Genomic DNA, 17,424 nt, shown 5'->3' on the forward strand with positions numbered 1-17,424 from the left:
TGGAGATTTATGACGTGAGGACCTGTAAGGCTGGACGGAGGGCAACAAAACCAGCATAACCTTCTAGCCACGCCCCCTGCATTCCCCCCGGATGTTTAACGTTAGCAGTGCTGCGGATGTGATGCAATCAGATGTAAGGATATTTTTCAACTTCTCGCAACAAGTTTTTATTTTCGGTTAGAAAATAACATTGGGAACGACCCTTTGGATTAACGTTGTAATATTTGTTTTCCGCTTTATATTCGGCTAATCCGTGAGACAGTTAAACTGTCTATTTCCGTTAGCAACTTCGTAACGACACCTTTTTAGATGGGAGCTAACGTTTGCTAATGTTAGCAGCTGGTGGATTTTATTCGATTTCTCCCCTTTTTAAGAGTTATTTGTGTCAATCTCAGTCTCTTGTATTCTCCTCATAGTTAGCGACACATCCCCATCCACTGCGCCTCCCTATGTACTTGTTTTGAAGCGCTGGGTGCCAGCGGAGTCATCCCACCTGTACCCTCTTATTGAGTGGATCTATCTTTAAATGGCCACCGCTGCCACCGCTCCAGTCCCTGGCTCCACTGCGGCCACTGAAGACCCAAGTCCCGGATCCAGCAGCTCGACTGCGGCCGACAGTGGCAACCAGGACAGCACTTTCGAGTGTAATATATGTCTGGACACCGCCAAGGATGCAGTGATCAGCCTGTGTGGACACCTCTTCTGGTAAGGACTACGGACAGTGTTGCATTATGACCCACCTCAGACCAGTCTAGCTAATCTTATTTCTCATATTATTGAATAAGACGTGAACTGGATGTACACAGTTACATTGTCATACATCCTACTGGCCAATATCAGTTTTGAAAGCCATAATTTATAACTATCAACAACAATAACAACCATAATAAATGGTAGGCTATTGCTGATACCTGGTCATTTGTGGAATGTGTGCACGTTATCTAACTCTTAACAATAATGGTGTAAATATATATTTAAAGAAACTAAAGGGGAACATGTTGTGTACTAAATTTACGACTAAGATGATGATTTACAGAAATGCATAACATATTGGTTGACATACACTTCTAAAACAAACGAGTGGTTTGTTATGAGTAGTTATTACAAGAATGTAGTGCAATTAACAATCATTTTCACTATTGATTAATCTCCACAGGAATTTAATTAATTCTCATTTTCCAACTTTCTACGATACAACTTGAATTTGGGTTTGAGTTAATATTGCTGGTTTAACAAAGTATAGTCTGCAGAGCTTCAAGAGTAGCAGTGTAGGTGTAAGCTAACACGTTTGATTTTGTCATCTTGGGTCAGTTAATTAAACACTTTCCAGCCTCTGTAGCCAGGTCTACCCAACACTCGCCAACTTCTGTCCATTCAGGACAGGTCAGGTCTTTAGCTTGTGGTCTGATATCAGTTAGTTCATTTTCAAAGAGAAGTTAAATCCTTAAACAGAAAGCCATTTTACTTGTGTTCTCGTTAAGTATCTGAGCTCAACCTTTCACTAGTGAAGTAATATATAGTTTTGTGAACAGAGGCGATAGGGATGCAATTTTTTTCAGTAAATGACCGTGGTAACTCTCATTTCCCTTTGTACCTCCCTCTGTACCTCCTCTCGAACAGTTGGCCTTGCTTGCATCAGGTAAGCGTTGTTTTCTCCTTCTTCACTATTTTCAAATGACAATGCATTGTTATTGTTGGTGTGTAACTGAAGTAGACAGTCAGGTTCTTAATCTCTTTGTCTTTATGTAGTGGTTGGAGACCAGACCAAACCGACAAGTGTGTCCAGTGTGTAAAGCCGGTATCAGCCGAGACAAAGTAATCCCCTTATATGGACGGGGAAGCACAGGTCAACAAGACCCCAGGTACTTTAGTGTAGTATTACATGTCAGGCTGACTCTAAAGTCAATGTGTTATGTAATTACAATACACACAATAAATCATTTTAAAAAGAGCATTTTCTAAATTTCTGAATGTTCAACATTGCAAAACAGTTTAATCATGGCTTTTACAGAATGTGGTTTTGTTTTATAGAGAAAGAACGCCCCCTCGACCACAAGGGCAGAGGCCTGAGCCAGAGAACCGCGGTGTAAGTACTTTATGGTTACGCAAATATTATGATTACATGCTTTTGTGCCAGATCAATACTTTCTTGATTCCAAAGGTGTTAGGCATCTGTATGTGGTTTTTCAGTGTCAGCATTACGAATTCATGATGAAACTATTACCTAGTTAATTTAGCCATGAACAGTTTCCCACTGGGAACTAATAGATGCTAAGGGCTGAGGTGTAGAGACGTCTCTTGAGAATGAGCCCACATTTCACTGGCTGTTGCGTCACATCTCTCTTACTGTATGTTAAACTATATTGTGAAGAGAATCCGCACACGCCTTCATGTTGATCATGAATTTCATGTTTCACAGGGATTTCAAGGGTTCGGCTTTGGAGATGGGGGTTTTCAAATGTCATTTGGAATCGGTGCTTTTCCATTTGGTATTTTTGCTACAGCTTTTAACATCAACGATGGCAGACCTCCTCCAGGTATTTATGTTTTACATACTTCACCATGACCACTTGTTTCTTTTATTGTCAGCATATCAAATAACCTATTTTTAAACCATTTCCCACAACAGCGGCCCCTGGGACACCACAGCACATGGACGAACAGTTTCTGTCTCGACTCTTCCTGTTTGTCGCTCTGGTGATTATGTTTTGGCTGCTGATTGCATAAATGCAAGGAAAGACAACATTTTGGGCTTACCCAAAAGATTTGACATTATGGCACATCAGCAGGGTTTGCACCCATGTGATTCTGCCTTCAATTATTTTCCTCTCCGTCATTTTCCTAAATAAAGATATTCGTTAATCCCAGGATAACAACTTTCAAGGTGAGCCACATAACCTTGGTTGCTTATGTTTTAATTTATTAACACAGTTGCTTTTCTAAGCAGCACACCATCATCTTTTGTTATATTTCCATCACCCAAACTGCATCAGCTAACGGCTACAGACTTCATGCTGCTTGAAACAGCAGGTCTCTGTTACATACATGAGGTTGTTCTGGGGAGAGAAAGTCTTTAAGTACAGTTTTAGTATTAATACTGTATTTAAAGATATGCTAAACAAAATACCAACAGTGCTCTGGGCTCATTACTTTGATTTTCATTCATATTTCAATCCCATATGTTGCATATGGTAATTCCCTTCAGCCTATATATGGTGGGTTGCCATATTTGATTCCTATAACCCTTTTATTAAAATACATTTTTCAGTTGGCCCTTCTCTAATTGAGTCATAGCAGGAAACGCACAGGTGTTACTAATAACATTAACGAAGGCTCTGTTCTACTCAAGGGTCCCAGTAAACCATGACAGTGGGAACATTAATTTCATTATTTACACCTGTGCTTTTCCTACCGTTACATCTGGTCACTATATCTTCCCTTAAAAACATTTTAACCGGTTGCAAAGTTTCCTACTGAGTTTCACTCTGAGTACAAGCAGGTGCCTCCTGGTTGTCTCTCTTTTCAGTAATGTACTAAGAGTGTTGGTTTTTTTGTTTTATTTAGCTGTACCCAATCTCACAAATTACGCATCTCATTGGCGAAAATGTACCAAAATCATACACATTTCTTTAAATCAAAACAACGTTAGACAGTGTCTCTTTATTTTTAGATTTAAAAAAAAGAAATGTTGATGCATGTAAGCAGCTGAAATATTAATTTATGAAACAGTGTTCCTCTCAATTTACTTTTCTTTTGCTCAGTTTTCTGTCACTGTAATTAAATGTAAAATACTGTAATTATTACAGAATTATTACTGATATGAAGAATGGCCTGAAACCACTTTTCTAAATGTTAATTCACTCTATTGACAGTAAAGCTATGTAAATAAAGATGTTAATCATAGTTCTGTCTGTTGTCCTAATTAAGGTACATCTGTTAGTGCTTTATTCTCTCATAAGCCTTTCCTATCTAATAAATATACAAATCAAGACACATCACAGTGGTGTGGAAACTATTTCAACTTGCTCAATAGTAAATTAAATTCTTCATTGTTAATTATTTTACATTGAAAAAAAGTACATCAGACTCGACCACTCTGTGCCATAAAAAAAGAAAAATAGATATTTCCGGCATTTTGTGAAGTGTTTTTAGAAAGCAGAATGAAGTATAAAAATAGTCTGTTCAGCCTAGTCCTGCGCTGCAGGCTCCGGCTGTTTCTCTTGAGTTCCTGGCTGTGCAACGTTGAACTCTGCTTCATACATAATCTGCTGGATCTTTATTTTTGTCTCGCACCTTTTCTGTGGAGCAAGTCGCTTCAGAGCGGGGACAAAGCTCAGAAGGAACAGTTCATCCTCATCCCGTGGCCGGTTGGGAAATGTGGCGCCATTGTCTTTGACCAGCCACTTTGTAGGAGATGGTGCACTTTGAGAAGAAGACAGTGAAAGTGACTCTTGCATCAGGCGACGTTTCCGTCCAGTTTTGTTGATGGAGGTGCTCTGTGGGGCCGATGGCATCTTAGCCAGAACAGCCAGCTGGGCCATCTGTGCGTCTTGAGACATTGACGGGAGCGGCGTCATAAATGCTACCGGGGGCTTGAGGTCAGGTTGACTCACAGAGACCTTCATGACGGACTGCAGTGTCTTGATCGCCTCAGACGATGAGGTTTCGCCCTCGGCACCGCATGACTCGTCAGGATTGTCGTGGTCGTTGTCATTGATGTCTGCCACTCCACTTCTTGATCCAGTAAAGGGTGCGATAAAATTCATAAGTTGTCTGTATTTCCATCTACTTTGTACGATCTCTCCTTGCTTCTTGCTTTTGATCTCCATTCGGACTTCCTTCAAGTACCTGTCTCTCATGTTCTTCCATTTTCTTTTACACTCATCAGCTAGAAAAGTGAAATATCAGACTGTAAAATTATGACAACAACAATGAAACAGTTAGCAATATCCACAGGATATGACAAGAACGTTGACCACACAGTTTTTTAAACCATTACAATTACAAAAACCTAAATGACACCTTAATATTATGTTGACGTTGCAATTAGTTAAATGAACATGGCCTGTAGTAGTGGTCTTCACATTTGGTCTTTTAGGTTAGAAAGTACTGCTGGGTTTCTGCTCTCTAGGAACAAAACTATCAGGGACTCTGATTTGGTCAAGGCACCCGTGAGATCACCAGACAAATCCCTGCTCAGTGATCAATCATTTCACTGATGTTGGCATACAGCCTGAATAAGTCTCTTTGTGGCATGAGGTTGGCCATCTCATTATTAAACTGCCAATTATTCTCTTGATTAATTATTTGGTCTAAAAAAAATTCATTTACTGAAGTCCAAGAGGACATATTTAGATTGCTTGTTTTGGTCCCACACAAAAATATATATTTAATTTACTTTACAATAAAACAAACAAATGCTGAAAAATCAATGTGAACAAAGGAATGTGTTTGCCTTAAATGACTTCAACTAATCATGATTATCATAATAGTTGCTGATTAATCTTCTATGAACCGATTAATCAACTAATCGTTTCAGCTCTAGTGTTGGGTATACTCTGTGGTACTTGGCTTAAGACTGAACAATACACGCAGTGGCCACTAAAATCATACAGTTGAATTAACAGCTCTTAGAAAGTTTTAGAAACTGAACATTATAACCTCACTAAATGTAGAGTATGTGTTCTGTTGAATTGCATTGTATAGGTGCAGCCTACTTAATAAAGGGCCATGGGAGTGTATAAGGGGGTATTAATATAAAGCAAAACATTACTTTATCCAAGTAAAATTTGAAGTAAAGTATACGGCTTTAACTGTAAATCATTATAAAGTTTCACAAAGACAGGCTACAGATAATAACTGTTAGTCTTGTTATGCCATCTCTGGAGGTCATCGTTAGTTCACCTGTGTTACATGCTGCACCACCTGATTGTATTTCAGGCTGGGGGCTTCTGTCCCCGACATGTTATATCCAACATGCCGTGGTGCTGCCGCCGCTTCCACGAGACTTTGAAAAGCTTTCTGTTTATATGAGGCCCGCGGCGTTCACGATGGAGTCCGTGACGACGCTGAGCATGTTATGTTTCCTACTCCGCCGTGCCGTGTTGGACACGCGGCCGGCGGCGCAGAGGCAGAGCCGGACCGTGTTGTTCGGTGCAACGCGGCCTACAGCGTGCGAGCAGCGGCTGCTACCGCTAGCACGGTGCGCGCGGCTGCATCTACAGCACCGGGCTGTGCTCGCGCGGATTAAAAAAAAAAGAAGCTACAAATTGCCTGTAGGACATATATGAAATAACTATATCTCCCAGAAACACCACATGTGTTTTAATATCAGTGTGTTTAGTCGTCTAAGACAACGTCGGCTATAATAATAACTGGTAGTAAAGTTGAAAAAAAACAGTCAAATACTCACATGGAAGACCCAGCTCCATACTAATGATTCTCCAAGCATTTGTCCGACTTTCCGTGCAGCGGTAATTCGGCAAAGTGACATTAAACAGCTCTGGGTGATTACATACAGCCAATATTAACTTTTCGTCCATTTTGCCCTAGTGCTGTGCCTGTGCGCGGACGCGGAAGCGGCAGTCTTCTCCCGCCTTTTCCGCCCAGCTGCTGCGCCAACGCGAGTTATCGCGAGTGGCGGGCTGCCTGCCGCGCTGGTCGCTCTGCCGTTCGACGGTGGGCATTGTAGTCTTTTGTCACAGGGGGGCGCACGACTCTGCATTGGCTTCATTACTGCCCTTTGTTACTATATCATTTCAGCTTTTGGAGGCAGCCCCCTGTGGTCCCAACATAATTCTCTGTGGTCAGCATGAGTAGTACCGAAAAATAAGTTTTTTTGTTGTTGAAACCTATGCATAATCCTGGTCTCTTCTAAATGGCAACTGTGTAATATCAAAAGGTTTATAATTATCTGTTGTAGCCTACACACTGCTTTCAAAAAATATATTGGGATTTAAAAATAGTTTACAGACAGAATCGTAAAGCTTTGTGCTTTCAAGTGATGTAAGCTTATTTGTGTCATAGTTCAACTGGATGCAATCTAAAATTATTCAACATATATTTGTATGTATTAAAAGAAGAAAAAAAACTACAAAATACATTATAAAACATACATTCTCAGGAGTAAATGCAGTATACTACAATACTTTAAATTTCCGTCATATAGCCTACTTAAACAAAAACAAAACTTATGGTCTGAGTTCAACACCACCTTAGTTCATAGAGCCTGCAAGCCTTGCAGACTCTATGAGCTATCTGGTGTGTAACTTGTCTGTCTTCAACATTACCTTGCAAGGTAATGCTGAAGACAGACAAGTTACACACCAGATCACAGAGCTCATTTTCAGATTCTAGTGAAAATAGATGAGAAAAAAAGAAATATAATTAAAGTATTTGTATTTCCACAGTTGTTAGTTGTGGAGTTTTTGCAACCACATGTTGGTTTTCTTGATTCCTCCCAAGTCAGTATCACACAAGCCACCCTGGGGGAAAAAACACAGAAAGGTAGGTTGATCCTCTGCATTTCCTAAAGCTTTTCCAAACATCAGTCTGATGCCATGTTGGGTTATGTGCTCATTCATCATCAGTCAGCGTGTGGGTGTATTTGTAATCCTTTCTGAATGGCCTTTATTATTCATGTTTCAATTGCAATTCTGCATTATAGCTGTGTAATATTTTCCAGAAATACTCTCTTCAAAATGCATGAATCTCGATAAGGCAGAGAATCAATTAAAAAATGTTTTTAGCCTCAACATGTTGTTTAGTAACTTTATCTGAACTGGTGTTTGGTTGACTTTTGTTTTTGTGAGAAAGTAAAAAAACTGCTAAGTATTGTTCTTACATGTCGTTTGTGGTATTAGTTGGCCTTGTAAAGTCGTATGGTGTTAAATAGAACCATTTCTGATGCGCTACAAATACATTTTAGTAGAAAAATTACGTTTTTCTGTTGATTAAAATCCCTTTGAATGGAATAAAGCTGTCCAAGCAACTCCTTACAAATACAGCCATGTGGGCGGTATAGTGGCTTTTCTCTACTTTACCTCTTGTACCAAATATTGCTCTTTCAACAACAAAATGAGCCTTTATCATTCTAATCCCCCGTAATGAATTTTGAACAGTTTGAACCAATGCGGATGTGGTACAATTCCTTCTATTGAGAACCACAATAACTGCTAGATAGCCATCTCACATGCTCCACAAACTATACATCAACAATCTTGACGCTATTAAACCCAAGTGAAAAGGATGAGATGGTGTTTTATTGTTATCTGTTTTCAAAAGCCCTTATAAGAGGAGCTTAAGACAGATTGTGGAAATCCATTAATTCTCTGAAAAAAAAAAAGGTGTATTGCCTTGTATGAAATCACAGGATTTGTTGGGAGGGGATGAATTTAACCTGTAATAGCTTTACCTCAGCTGTGCACATTGTCAGAGGAGTGAGACTGAAAGACTGCACCACACAGATAACACGCATGATGCATGATCGTGAGTACAAACCACATGTTCACCTGTACGGAGAATTCACAAATCTGTTTGTGGCACCACACACGTCACCACTAACTGTGTGTAGTTAGTATGCATTGTTGTTGTCAGTGCAGCTTCAACGTGTGTCATTTACTGATCTACTCATTTGCACAAGATCATTTGTTGATAAAGGAAAGTGACATTATGAAATAAATTTAGGAGCTAATCCTCAAATTCAGCAAGTCTGGCCACACAAAAAAAAAAAGCGTTCATCTTTAAATCCAGGTTTCTAATACCAAGCAATCCCCTTTTCTCTAAAACCTCAACAATAAGGATTTTAGGAGCTCTCCACTTCTCATTTTATGCAGTGAAATCTGATTTCTTTTGGAGAAAGGAATGAGGCAAGATTAACTGAATCTGCCGTCCTCCCTAACCTCTTCACAAAACTGCCCAGATTAGCTAGGAATTAAGTTTCAACCGTTTCATGTGTCTGGTCCACAGGGGGATTATGGTTTTTTCTTCTTTTTTTTTTGCCTTCCAATTTCACTATAAGGGCCTGACACGCTGTTGTAGAGAGAGGAGAAGCAGAGGAGCAGCTGAGCCTGAACTGTCAATGAAGTGTGTCAGTATCCTGTGATCATTACCGCTTTTTTATCATTTTATTGTAATTTCTTTGGAGATGGATGGACGAATCAGGATGGAGAGACACAAGTTACCTTTCACTATTGACAACATACTGAGCAAATATCCAAACAGCAATGTAGACAGACGGTCATGTGGAACAAGTGGTGCTGGACTAAAAGAGAAGGCAGTGTGTCCTGCTGGAGGCCAGACTGAGGCTGTCCATCATGCCTGCCTGTGCTGCTGCTACTGCTCCCACTGTGGAGACATATACCAGACCGATTTCATTCATGAAGGTAAGTGCAAACCCATTCTCTTTATGAGAAGAGTCCCTTCTAATGTCACGCTTTGTTTGTTTGTTTTGGTGAAAATACAGACAGACCACATTTTTCAGCAAAACTGATTAAAACAAAATATGAAGGGGAAAAAATAGATTTTTTTTTACAATGCACATTTAAAATAACAATGATAGCACAAAACACCCACCAAACCCTTGCATTTGGCTAGGTTTATTGAGCTTAGTATAAAACATAAAATCATAAATAAAGTATTGGTTTGGCACATTAAACTGGCTTCAGTATGCTTTTCAGTAATGCATACTCTGCTCCCTAACCTAAATTCAGATCTCCCTGCAGCCTGTCAGTACGGATGGCCCCCAGCGATGCTCACAGACGCATGCAGGCTAGGAGACGCTCACAGGGAAGAACAGTCAACCGGTCAGGTGCAGAGGCGAACCAGACGTCACCGCACTATTTTTACAGAGGAGCAGCTGGACGCGCTGGAGGAGCTGTTCCTGCAGAACCAGTATCCAGATGTGACCATGAGGGAGAAACTAGCACAGCACACTCACTTAAGGGAAGAAAGAGTAGAGGTAAGACTGTCATATTTAACTAATTATAGTCCTGTTTTCACAGTAACACAGGGTTAGATATATTGCTGCTCCAACTGAGTGTTATAGTGTGCCAGCTCTGGCAGATGGACCATTACTAAGGATGAGTGCAAGTAAATACTTAATTTGAGCCGAGATATGAGAGTACTTGATTTAGGCTCTGATCAATTTGTTGCGTTTTAATTATTTGCCTGCGTTGATAATGATGTCCAGTGCTGTTTTACTTTAATGTAAATACACAATGATTCAAATAACATAAGTGCGGTAGGCTATGTCATGAAATATTAAAAAGACTACTAAATAACACAACCCTTTTTTTCTGTCTGTAGGTTTGGTTTAAAAACCGAAGAGCCAAGTGGAGGCGTCAGAAAAGATTATCATTTGGTGTTGGAAGCACAGAAAATTAAATTTTGTATTGTATATATGGACTGCATCATCATGTGTGAGCTTCATAAATACTTTTGTTTTCAAATATTATTGTTATTAAATATAATTGCTGGACAAAATCCTTTTTATTTTTCAGAAAGAAAGTCAAACTTTTTGTCAGTCAAACCCTGTGTTAATAATTTCCCTGTATTTGAACATCTCAAAAACTAATTCATGCAGTTTTGTGTGTCGGAAGACAATGTGACATTTAACCGGCCTTTTTGGCAACTTCCCACTCGGAGATCTTCACATCATGTCTGGGGGCTCAGAAGATTATTAGCGGGGTCTTCTGGGTTGGAAGCATAGTATTTATTTTGTATGTGGGCAGATAACAGGGATCAGGGTGAAACCTCTGTGTCTTGCTTGATAAAAACAGAATCTGTTATTATTATTGTTAATTTATTAAATGTATGTTCATTAAAATATAACCACATACTCCTTTACAAAGGGCAATGTCAGTACTGCATTCTTAAGTGACCTGACCTAAAACACTTTCTACAAAAATATGATTACACTTAAGAACACAACTTTTTATCTTTAAGTTATACTTTACTTACTTATTTCAGACACATAGGTCCATATCAGTATACAAATAATAAAAAAGTAAACTAGACAACAACACAGAGAGATACCTTAGTTATTGCACATACAGGCATTTGTTCCAATGTTTCCAAAAACAAGAGGAGTACCTTGTGTCACTTTGTGTGGGCTCCGATAAGGTGATCGTGATGATTTTTTTTTATATATATACATGAAAGGTGGGGAAATTTGGTGTCACAAACATATGACTTGCACTTGTCCATCTTGGAATCTTGACCATGATTGTGAATGCATCATTAAATGCGACCTGAAGCTTTATATTTTTCCTTTACTATAACTGCACCACAAGTCGGCTGTATAGAGCTCTAAAGATGGCTGTTTTATCATCAGCTGTACACATGAAATTTCATGCCAGCATATTGGCTTGTGCATACAGTTTGTAACACTGGGGCTGCCCATTATCACCATCATCAACCCATAGATCATTACTGATGATGTGACCCAAATATATTACTTTGTTCACCACATTTAGCACTACCATAGTCTACCATAAAGAAAACCTTGGTTTTTAGAAATCATATTACACTCTTTTTAGAGTTTTGAGCATACTGCACAACATAATTTAAGCATATTCACAGCAGTTGCTGTATGCCAGAAATATTGATAGTACTTATTAATTCGTAAATTAGTAATATTTTCGTTTTTATTCTGGAAACTTCCTGTGAGGCAGTAAACTTCCGGTTACGCAACAACTCAGACGTTGTTTGTACGCTGGTTCTGAAGTTAGCCGACGGTAACTAGTTAGCTAACTAACTTGTTGTAGTTAGTGCCGTTCACATCGTCTTAACAGCGTGGTTTTATACTATATGCTTTAAATATTTAAACCGTCTTTCACAACTACAAAACCCGCCTTCCGTTTCGATTCAGTCGGTTTTTGTCGTAGAAGAATAGCCGTTAGCTGTTAGCCGTTTAGCCTAAGAGGCTAACAGGGTCTACAATGGAGGGCAGCGCCAGCGTGAGGAAAGCGCTGTTCGGGACTCTCGTCCCTGTAACGGTCACAACAATGGCTCTTCTTCAACATCCCGAGGAGGAGGAGAAGGGGAAGACGAAGAGAAAGGTCCTCGATGAAGAGCAATACATTGAGGTAGCTAAATGACAGTTTATGATACGACGTAGTGACGAGCTAGCTCGGTTATTGCTAGCACATAAACAGTTTAACTAGCCTTTTAAGTGTAACTAATAAACATACGTTTTGGTGTTAATCCTGGATTACGTATGGCTATTTTAGTTATACCAGAACTCTTTAATGCCCTTAAGATTTGACACTAAGAAAAAAGTGGCGTATTAAATCAGACGTGCCCCATCCCTTGTTTATTTTAGGAAACAAATAATAAGGGATCCATATCAGAGTATTATCATGGTATGTAGTTTTGCCACATTCATGATATTAAGATGCTGGATTATAAAAATGTCCATTATCCTGCTATTAATTATCATCCTGTAGAGTTGAAACGATTAACAGAAAGGTAATGGGCTACAATATTGCTAATAACTACATTACAACATAACACTTTAATTAAATTTTTGTGCCAATAAATTGTGATAATGACAGTTGTATTTTACATAATTTTAAATGGATATCTTTCGGTTTTGTACCGTCAATCAGAAAAAAACAAGCTATTTAGAAGTGTCTTGTGATTTGCACTTACTCTCTATACATGTTTTCTCTCAATAACTTAAAAGATAGTGAGTTGCAGCTCTACATTCCTGTTTTGTTTTGGGCATTAGCCAGCCAAGTCACTAGATTGAGTAAAAGGGAGGCTTGCCTGAGAAATCAATCAATTCTAAAATTGTTCTTAGTTGTTTAATTACAAAAAAATATGTCATTACCTTTTACAAAGTCAAATGTACCTTCCTTTCTACTCCTTACAGAGCTTAGAGAAGATCATCCAGCGGGACTTCTTCCCAGATGTGACTAAATTGCAGGCGCAGAAGGAGTATCTTGAAGCAGAGGAAACTGGTGACCTAGTGAGGATGAGAGAGATATCCATCCGATATGGTTCATCTTTGACAAAATCTACACCCCGGTCTACTGCACCCTGTGAGTAGTATGAGGACACTGAACACAGTATTTTCATGTTGTTATACATTACTTACAGAAGGAAATATTTATTCAGAATGCACTTTACTCCTAATTTCCCCCCTTCATTCTTCTTTGTATGTTAGATGTGACACCAGCTAGCTTTGACACACCAGTTGGCCGCTCAAGCTCTCCCTCCTCCACTCTTGGCAATAAAGGTTTAGATGGGGGTAAGTATCACATTTCTTTAAGATGTAGAACATGCAACACAACAATGTTCTGAGCTTTATTTCGGTGTGTATATAAACTCACAGATCTTTGTCCCACATTAAAACATGTTTGGCAGTAATACTCTAATGAGTGGACGTACAAATGTAATTTAACCCTATTTCTATCGATTTTTTTGTATTTATAGAGAGCAAGGATGATGACAAGGAAGAGAAAGAACTGCCCTGTCTGGATCGCTTCCTTGCTAAAAACACCAGTGAGGATAATTCATCATTTGAGCAGATAATGGATTTGGCAGAAGACAAGGAGAGGCTGAGGCATTCCTGGTTATATGAAGGCTGAGGCTGAATACAAACGGGTATGTATTTGCTGAATTAAAGTGTCATTTAAATTCAAAGCAAATTACATTGGACTACATAGACTTATTATAATTTGTTGTCAGATTCAAGTTTGAAGCTTACTCCTGCACGGAAAACCACATCATTGATGGTTACAAGTGTTGCATAATTTTGTTTGCAGTGGCAGATGATCACTGTCAGTCAGACGATTATTCAAGTATTAGTACACCACTGCATTACATTGGAAACATTTATAAACACTTCTAATATTTTTCAGCGCCATGAAGAGAACCTTGCATTACCATCAGCAGAGAAAGCAGCACTTGAATGTGTCAAAGCTGGACTTGAGACATGGGAGTACAAAGCGAAGAATGCCTTGATGTATTATCCAGAGGGTAAGAAGACCAAACTTGGATGGAATTTCCTTTCTTTTCTTTTGGACATAAATCCCTATTGAAGGCATGTATTTGATCTTAGATTTTTTGATGTGTTTTCAAATTATGTCTTTATTCAGGTGTAAAAGACGATGATGATCAATTTAAGAAGCCACGGGAGGTAGTGCACAAGAACACACGATTTGTTGGAGACCCATTCAGCAAAGCTCTCAACAAAAGCCAGATTCAGCAGGCTGCAGCCCTCAATGCACAGGTACATTTTAGGAATATGGTATAAAAAACATTGATATGTGCCCCCATACTTTCGAATGAATTGTCTCTGCATGGCAGTATATTCTTGTTGAATAAAAATGTTAACTAAAGAGTGATGTTGCTGATGTATCATGTTTTCCGTCCAGTTCAAACAGGGTAAAGTAGGCCCCGATGGGAAAGAGCTCATCCCACATGAATCCCCAACAGTGAATGGATATGGTTTTGAAAGTATGCCATCCCCTGCACCTGGTAAGTGGTTCATAAATCCTCCTCAACATAGTAACAGTCCTGGGACAGATGAAACTAAATGTTACCATAAATGTCTCATTCGACAATTACCTGCAGTTGGAGTAGATTACTGAAGGCCGTTTCTGTCCACTCAGGTGTAGCCGAGTCGCCTCTCATGACCTGGGGTGAGATCGAGACCACCCCATTTCGTCTGGATGGATCGGACAGCCCATATGTCGAAAGGAATCATGGTCCATCATTTAAGGTACCGAGTCATCAGTGGTAGCTGTGGATCAGCTTTTTTAACTCGTTGATTTTTTATTATTTGTTAAGTTGTAAAATGTTGACATTTGATGTTGTTTCTAAAAGATTCCAGAACCAGGAAGACGAGAGAGACTGGGTATAAAGATGGCCAATGAAGCTGCCGCTAAAAACCGTGCAAAGAAACAGGAGGCCTGGCGAAAAGTCACAGAGAACCTTGCAAGGTAAAGACATTTGACCTTCTGCACTCTTGACTATATCTGCTTCTACAAGTGACAACAACTTCCTGAATCTATCACCTCCTGTCTTTTAAAAGGGAAAGTTAAGGTTAAATGTATTCAGTTTAGGCAACTGGTTTTCTTTATTAGTGCAGGTGTGAAGGAATCAATAGTATTATAAATGAACTGACCTCATCAAATTTTGCGTTGCAGTCTTACGCCTAAAGGTCTGAGCCCAGCCCTCACCCCCGCCCTGCAGAGGCTCGTTAATCGGACATCTAGCAAATACACAGACAAAGCACTCCGAGCGAGTTACACCCCATCTCCCTCACATGGAGTCTGCAAGTCCCCCTTCGGCGGCCCAGCCACTCCCTCAGGAACGCCAACACCAGACAAAGTCAAGACGCCAGGCTCTCAGGACCTTACATCCCTCACAGACAATCTGCTGCAACTTCCCAAGAGACGGAAAGCCTCAGACTTTTTCTAAGTAAGGGAAGCTGTTCTCTGCTGGGTTTGTGCAAAACAGACATATTATGATGTGGAGAACTTGATTGTCCAGACCCAGTTTTCGCAAATTAAAGAGGACATCTTTCAGCTGGATGACTGGATGAAGAAATGCAGGATCACCGAGGAATTTTTAAGGATTTTTTTTGTTACATATTTTGCACGGATGGGTTAATGTAAATCCCTGTGAAATACGTGTTTGTGTCTAAATTCTATTTAATTACTATATTTTTTTAGATTTCGTTTTATCCCAAATGCCAAGTTTCATAGATTTTTGTGCATCTGTTTCCACTCTAACAAACGTTTGCCACCGACCTAGAAGCACATGCTTAAATGATAATACAATTATAACTATATGAGAATCACGCATACAAATGAGATTTTAGCGCACGGCATCCAATAGCTGTCGCCCAGCTCTCCATACATGCTGCCACGACAGTTCAGTGTTCGTCTACGCATCATAGAAATGACTCAAAGTGACATGTTTTGTTAGCGTACAACAGGTTTCCCCAACGTCACATTATTATGTTGGTGTAAAAGAATCAGAAATATCCCACAGCTTCAGTTGTACAGCTCAGTGTAAATGTTTGAAAATATTAACAGACAGAACTCGGCTCAGTATCATTCATCTGTACGTTTGTCTTAAAATCTATTATAATAAAAAATTGGACAATTTTTTCAAAAACGCTCTGCAAAAGGAAGTATATAGTACCATGTATCACCACATGATATCCTTGTCCTTGATATACTATTCTGTGTTTACTGGGTCACCTAAAGCCGGATTTATCAGTTGAAGTTGTCCTGATTTGTGGGGAAGTCAACACACAGGCATACTGTGGCTTGATTTACAACTTTACCTTTTCAAGGGAGTCTTTGTTTATAGGTCTGGCATAATTTTGACTCAGCTGTAGACATACTTACACACAAAGCTACATTTTTAGTAGTGATGTTTAATATGCATGTTGATTTGGATCCTTAAATTTATCTTTTTACGTGTATGTCCAATCAGTGTTGATGGTAAATGTAGTCGATTAAAGCAATGCATTCCTCAGTGCATGTTACGTTGACAGAGAAAGCTGAGTTTGCAGCTCCAATATGTGTTGTTCCTGCATTCATCGCTGTCATTTGACATGACGCTGACATAGTTGGATGCAAGGAAGAACTGCAAGCTTTTTCTGCTTAGACTTCTAGTCTCCGCCTCTGGGAAGCCAGGGGGCGTGCGTGCTATAGATGCCGCTCAAAACTTCCTATTTCTCTTGTGCAGAGAGTGCAGAGGATGTGAAAGACGAGGATACATTTTACAGTGTAAATATAGCAGTCAATAATAGTACACACCAGGAGGTTATTGCTTCTATTGACAACAAACCATGACCTTTTGATGGTGTGATCAGGGTTCCTAACGTACTACATGATGCAGGCAGTGTACTGTAGGTTAAGTAATTTGATATGTTTTCCAATATTACAAAGGTAAACCATGAAAATCTCTCAAAAGCAGCTTGGAGTTTGACCCAGGGGCTATCGCACAAGGTCAAACAGGTCAGACTGTCCCAGGAAGAGAAGGAATACCATTACAGAAAGCAAATTATTTTAGATAATTTTGGGTAGAAATGCATATTTATGCATTTTTTTAGTTCAAAGGATCCCAAATGAATAAAGACAAATCTCATTTCACGACTGCTTTGAGCGAAACCACTTTAGCTAGCTTGGTTTTTTAAATACATCTCTGCTTATTGGAATGATGAATGATATTGTTGTTACATCTAATTATCTTTTTTTTTAATTAGTATAACCATTATTTCAAAGTATTCTGATAAACCTAACTAACTGAACATACAACGCATTATGCTGTTTGATAAACTGCGCCAGTCATCAGTGTGTAATACTTTGGGTTGGATTCATCTCATAATAATCTCAACGGGTACACACACACACACACACACACACACACACACACACACACACACACACACACACACAC

General features: G+C 39.3%; 4 protein-coding genes across 8 annotated transcripts; 3 read left to right on the forward strand and 1 right to left on the reverse strand.

The window, feature by feature from the left end:
• The first annotated feature begins 24 nt into the window (after nucleotides 1-24).
• Nucleotides 25-3,903, forward strand: rnf185 (ring finger protein 185). 2 transcript variants are annotated; one of them, XM_029444675.1, is made up of 7 exons: nucleotides 25-133; nucleotides 417-705; nucleotides 1,621-1,639; nucleotides 1,750-1,862; nucleotides 2,032-2,086; nucleotides 2,420-2,537; nucleotides 2,630-3,903. In XM_029444675.1, exons 2-7 carry the CDS (start codon nucleotides 527-529, stop codon nucleotides 2,725-2,727), a joined length of 582 nt encoding a protein of 193 aa, XP_029300535.1. In that variant the 5' UTR covers nucleotides 25-133; nucleotides 417-526; the 3' UTR covers nucleotides 2,728-3,903. The 2 variants fall into 2 exon arrangements, with proteins under 2 accessions (XP_029300535.1, XP_029300534.1); XM_029444674.1 differs by having other exon boundaries at nucleotides 78-705.
• Nucleotides 3,276-6,658, reverse strand: LOC115016696 (uncharacterized). Of its 2 annotated transcripts, none has more exons than XM_029444669.1 (2): nucleotides 6,413-6,658; nucleotides 3,276-4,888 (listed from the first exon to the last, which is right to left on the reverse strand). In XM_029444669.1, exons 1-2 carry the CDS (start codon nucleotides 6,540-6,542, stop codon nucleotides 4,188-4,190), a joined length of 831 nt encoding a protein of 276 aa, XP_029300529.1. In that variant the 5' UTR covers nucleotides 6,543-6,658; the 3' UTR covers nucleotides 3,276-4,187. The 2 variants fall into 2 exon arrangements, with proteins under 2 accessions (XP_029300529.1, XP_029300530.1); XM_029444670.1 differs by lacking the exon at nucleotides 6,413-6,658 and adding an exon at nucleotides 5,905-6,171.
• Nucleotides 6,124-11,120, forward strand: LOC115016697 (homeobox protein goosecoid-2). Of its 3 annotated transcripts, XM_029444672.1 has the most exons (5): nucleotides 6,773-6,805; nucleotides 7,410-7,506; nucleotides 9,146-9,383; nucleotides 9,711-9,958; nucleotides 10,306-11,120. In XM_029444672.1, the coding sequence occupies exons 2-5, from the start codon at nucleotides 7,438-7,440 to the stop codon at nucleotides 10,381-10,383; spliced, it is 633 nt and encodes a 210-aa protein (XP_029300532.1). In that variant the 5' UTR covers nucleotides 6,773-6,805; nucleotides 7,410-7,437; the 3' UTR covers nucleotides 10,384-11,120. The 3 variants fall into 3 exon arrangements, with proteins under 3 accessions (XP_029300531.1, XP_029300533.1, XP_029300532.1); XM_029444671.1 differs by having other exon boundaries at nucleotides 6,124-7,506; XM_029444673.1 differs by having other exon boundaries at nucleotides 6,124-7,506; nucleotides 9,723-9,958.
• Nucleotides 11,121-11,670: 550 nt separating this feature from the next.
• ess2 (ess-2 splicing factor homolog) lies at nucleotides 11,671-17,117 on the forward strand. Its single transcript, XM_029445482.1, is given in 11 exon segments — nucleotides 11,671-12,086; nucleotides 12,875-13,043; nucleotides 13,169-13,252; nucleotides 13,438-13,586; nucleotides 13,588-13,608; nucleotides 13,866-13,983; nucleotides 14,103-14,236; nucleotides 14,382-14,484; nucleotides 14,619-14,728; nucleotides 14,833-14,948; nucleotides 15,156-17,117. Coding segments are annotated over 11 exon segments (1,425 nt in total). The 5' UTR covers nucleotides 11,671-11,939; the 3' UTR covers nucleotides 15,430-17,117.
• Nucleotides 17,118-17,424: the final 307 nt, after the last annotated feature.

The sequence above is a fragment of the Cottoperca gobio genome, chromosome 12, assembly GCF_900634415.1.
Source record: "Cottoperca gobio chromosome 12, fCotGob3.1, whole genome shotgun sequence".
Classification (NCBI taxonomy): Eukaryota; Metazoa; Chordata; class Actinopteri; order Perciformes; family Bovichtidae; genus Cottoperca; species Cottoperca gobio.

What these genes read in the sequence shown, in the direction of transcription:
- rnf185 (XM_029444675.1), top strand. Translation starts at nt 527, where the DNA reads ATGGCCACCGCTGCCACCGCTCCAGTCCCTGGCTCCACTGCGGCCACT. An exon ending in ACAGGTCAACAAGACCCCAG is followed by an intron (nt 1,863 to 2,031) that starts GTACTTTAGTGT and finishes TTTGTTTTATAG; the next exon opens with AGAAAGAACGCCCCCTCGAC. An exon ending in CTGAGCCAGAGAACCGCGGT is followed by an intron (nt 2,087 to 2,419) that starts GTAAGTACTTTA and finishes CATGTTTCACAG; the next exon opens with GGATTTCAAGGGTTCGGCTT.
- LOC115016696 (XM_029444669.1), bottom strand. Translation starts at nt 6,542, where the DNA reads ATGGACGAAAAGTTAATATTGGCTGTATGTAATCACCCAGAGCTGTTT. An exon ending in TATGGAGCTGGGTCTTCCAT is followed by an intron (nt 4,889 to 6,412) that starts GTGAGTATTTGA and finishes TCACTTTTCTAG; the next exon opens with CTGATGAGTGTAAAAGAAAA.
- LOC115016697 (XM_029444671.1), top strand. Translation starts at nt 7,438, where the DNA reads ATGTTGGTTTTCTTGATTCCTCCCAAGTCAGTATCACACAAGCCACCC. An exon ending in GACCGATTTCATTCATGAAG is followed by an intron (nt 9,384 to 9,710) that starts GTAAGTGCAAAC and finishes ACCTAAATTCAG; the next exon opens with ATCTCCCTGCAGCCTGTCAG. An exon ending in TAAGGGAAGAAAGAGTAGAG is followed by an intron (nt 9,959 to 10,305) that starts GTAAGACTGTCA and finishes TTCTGTCTGTAG; the next exon opens with GTTTGGTTTAAAAACCGAAG.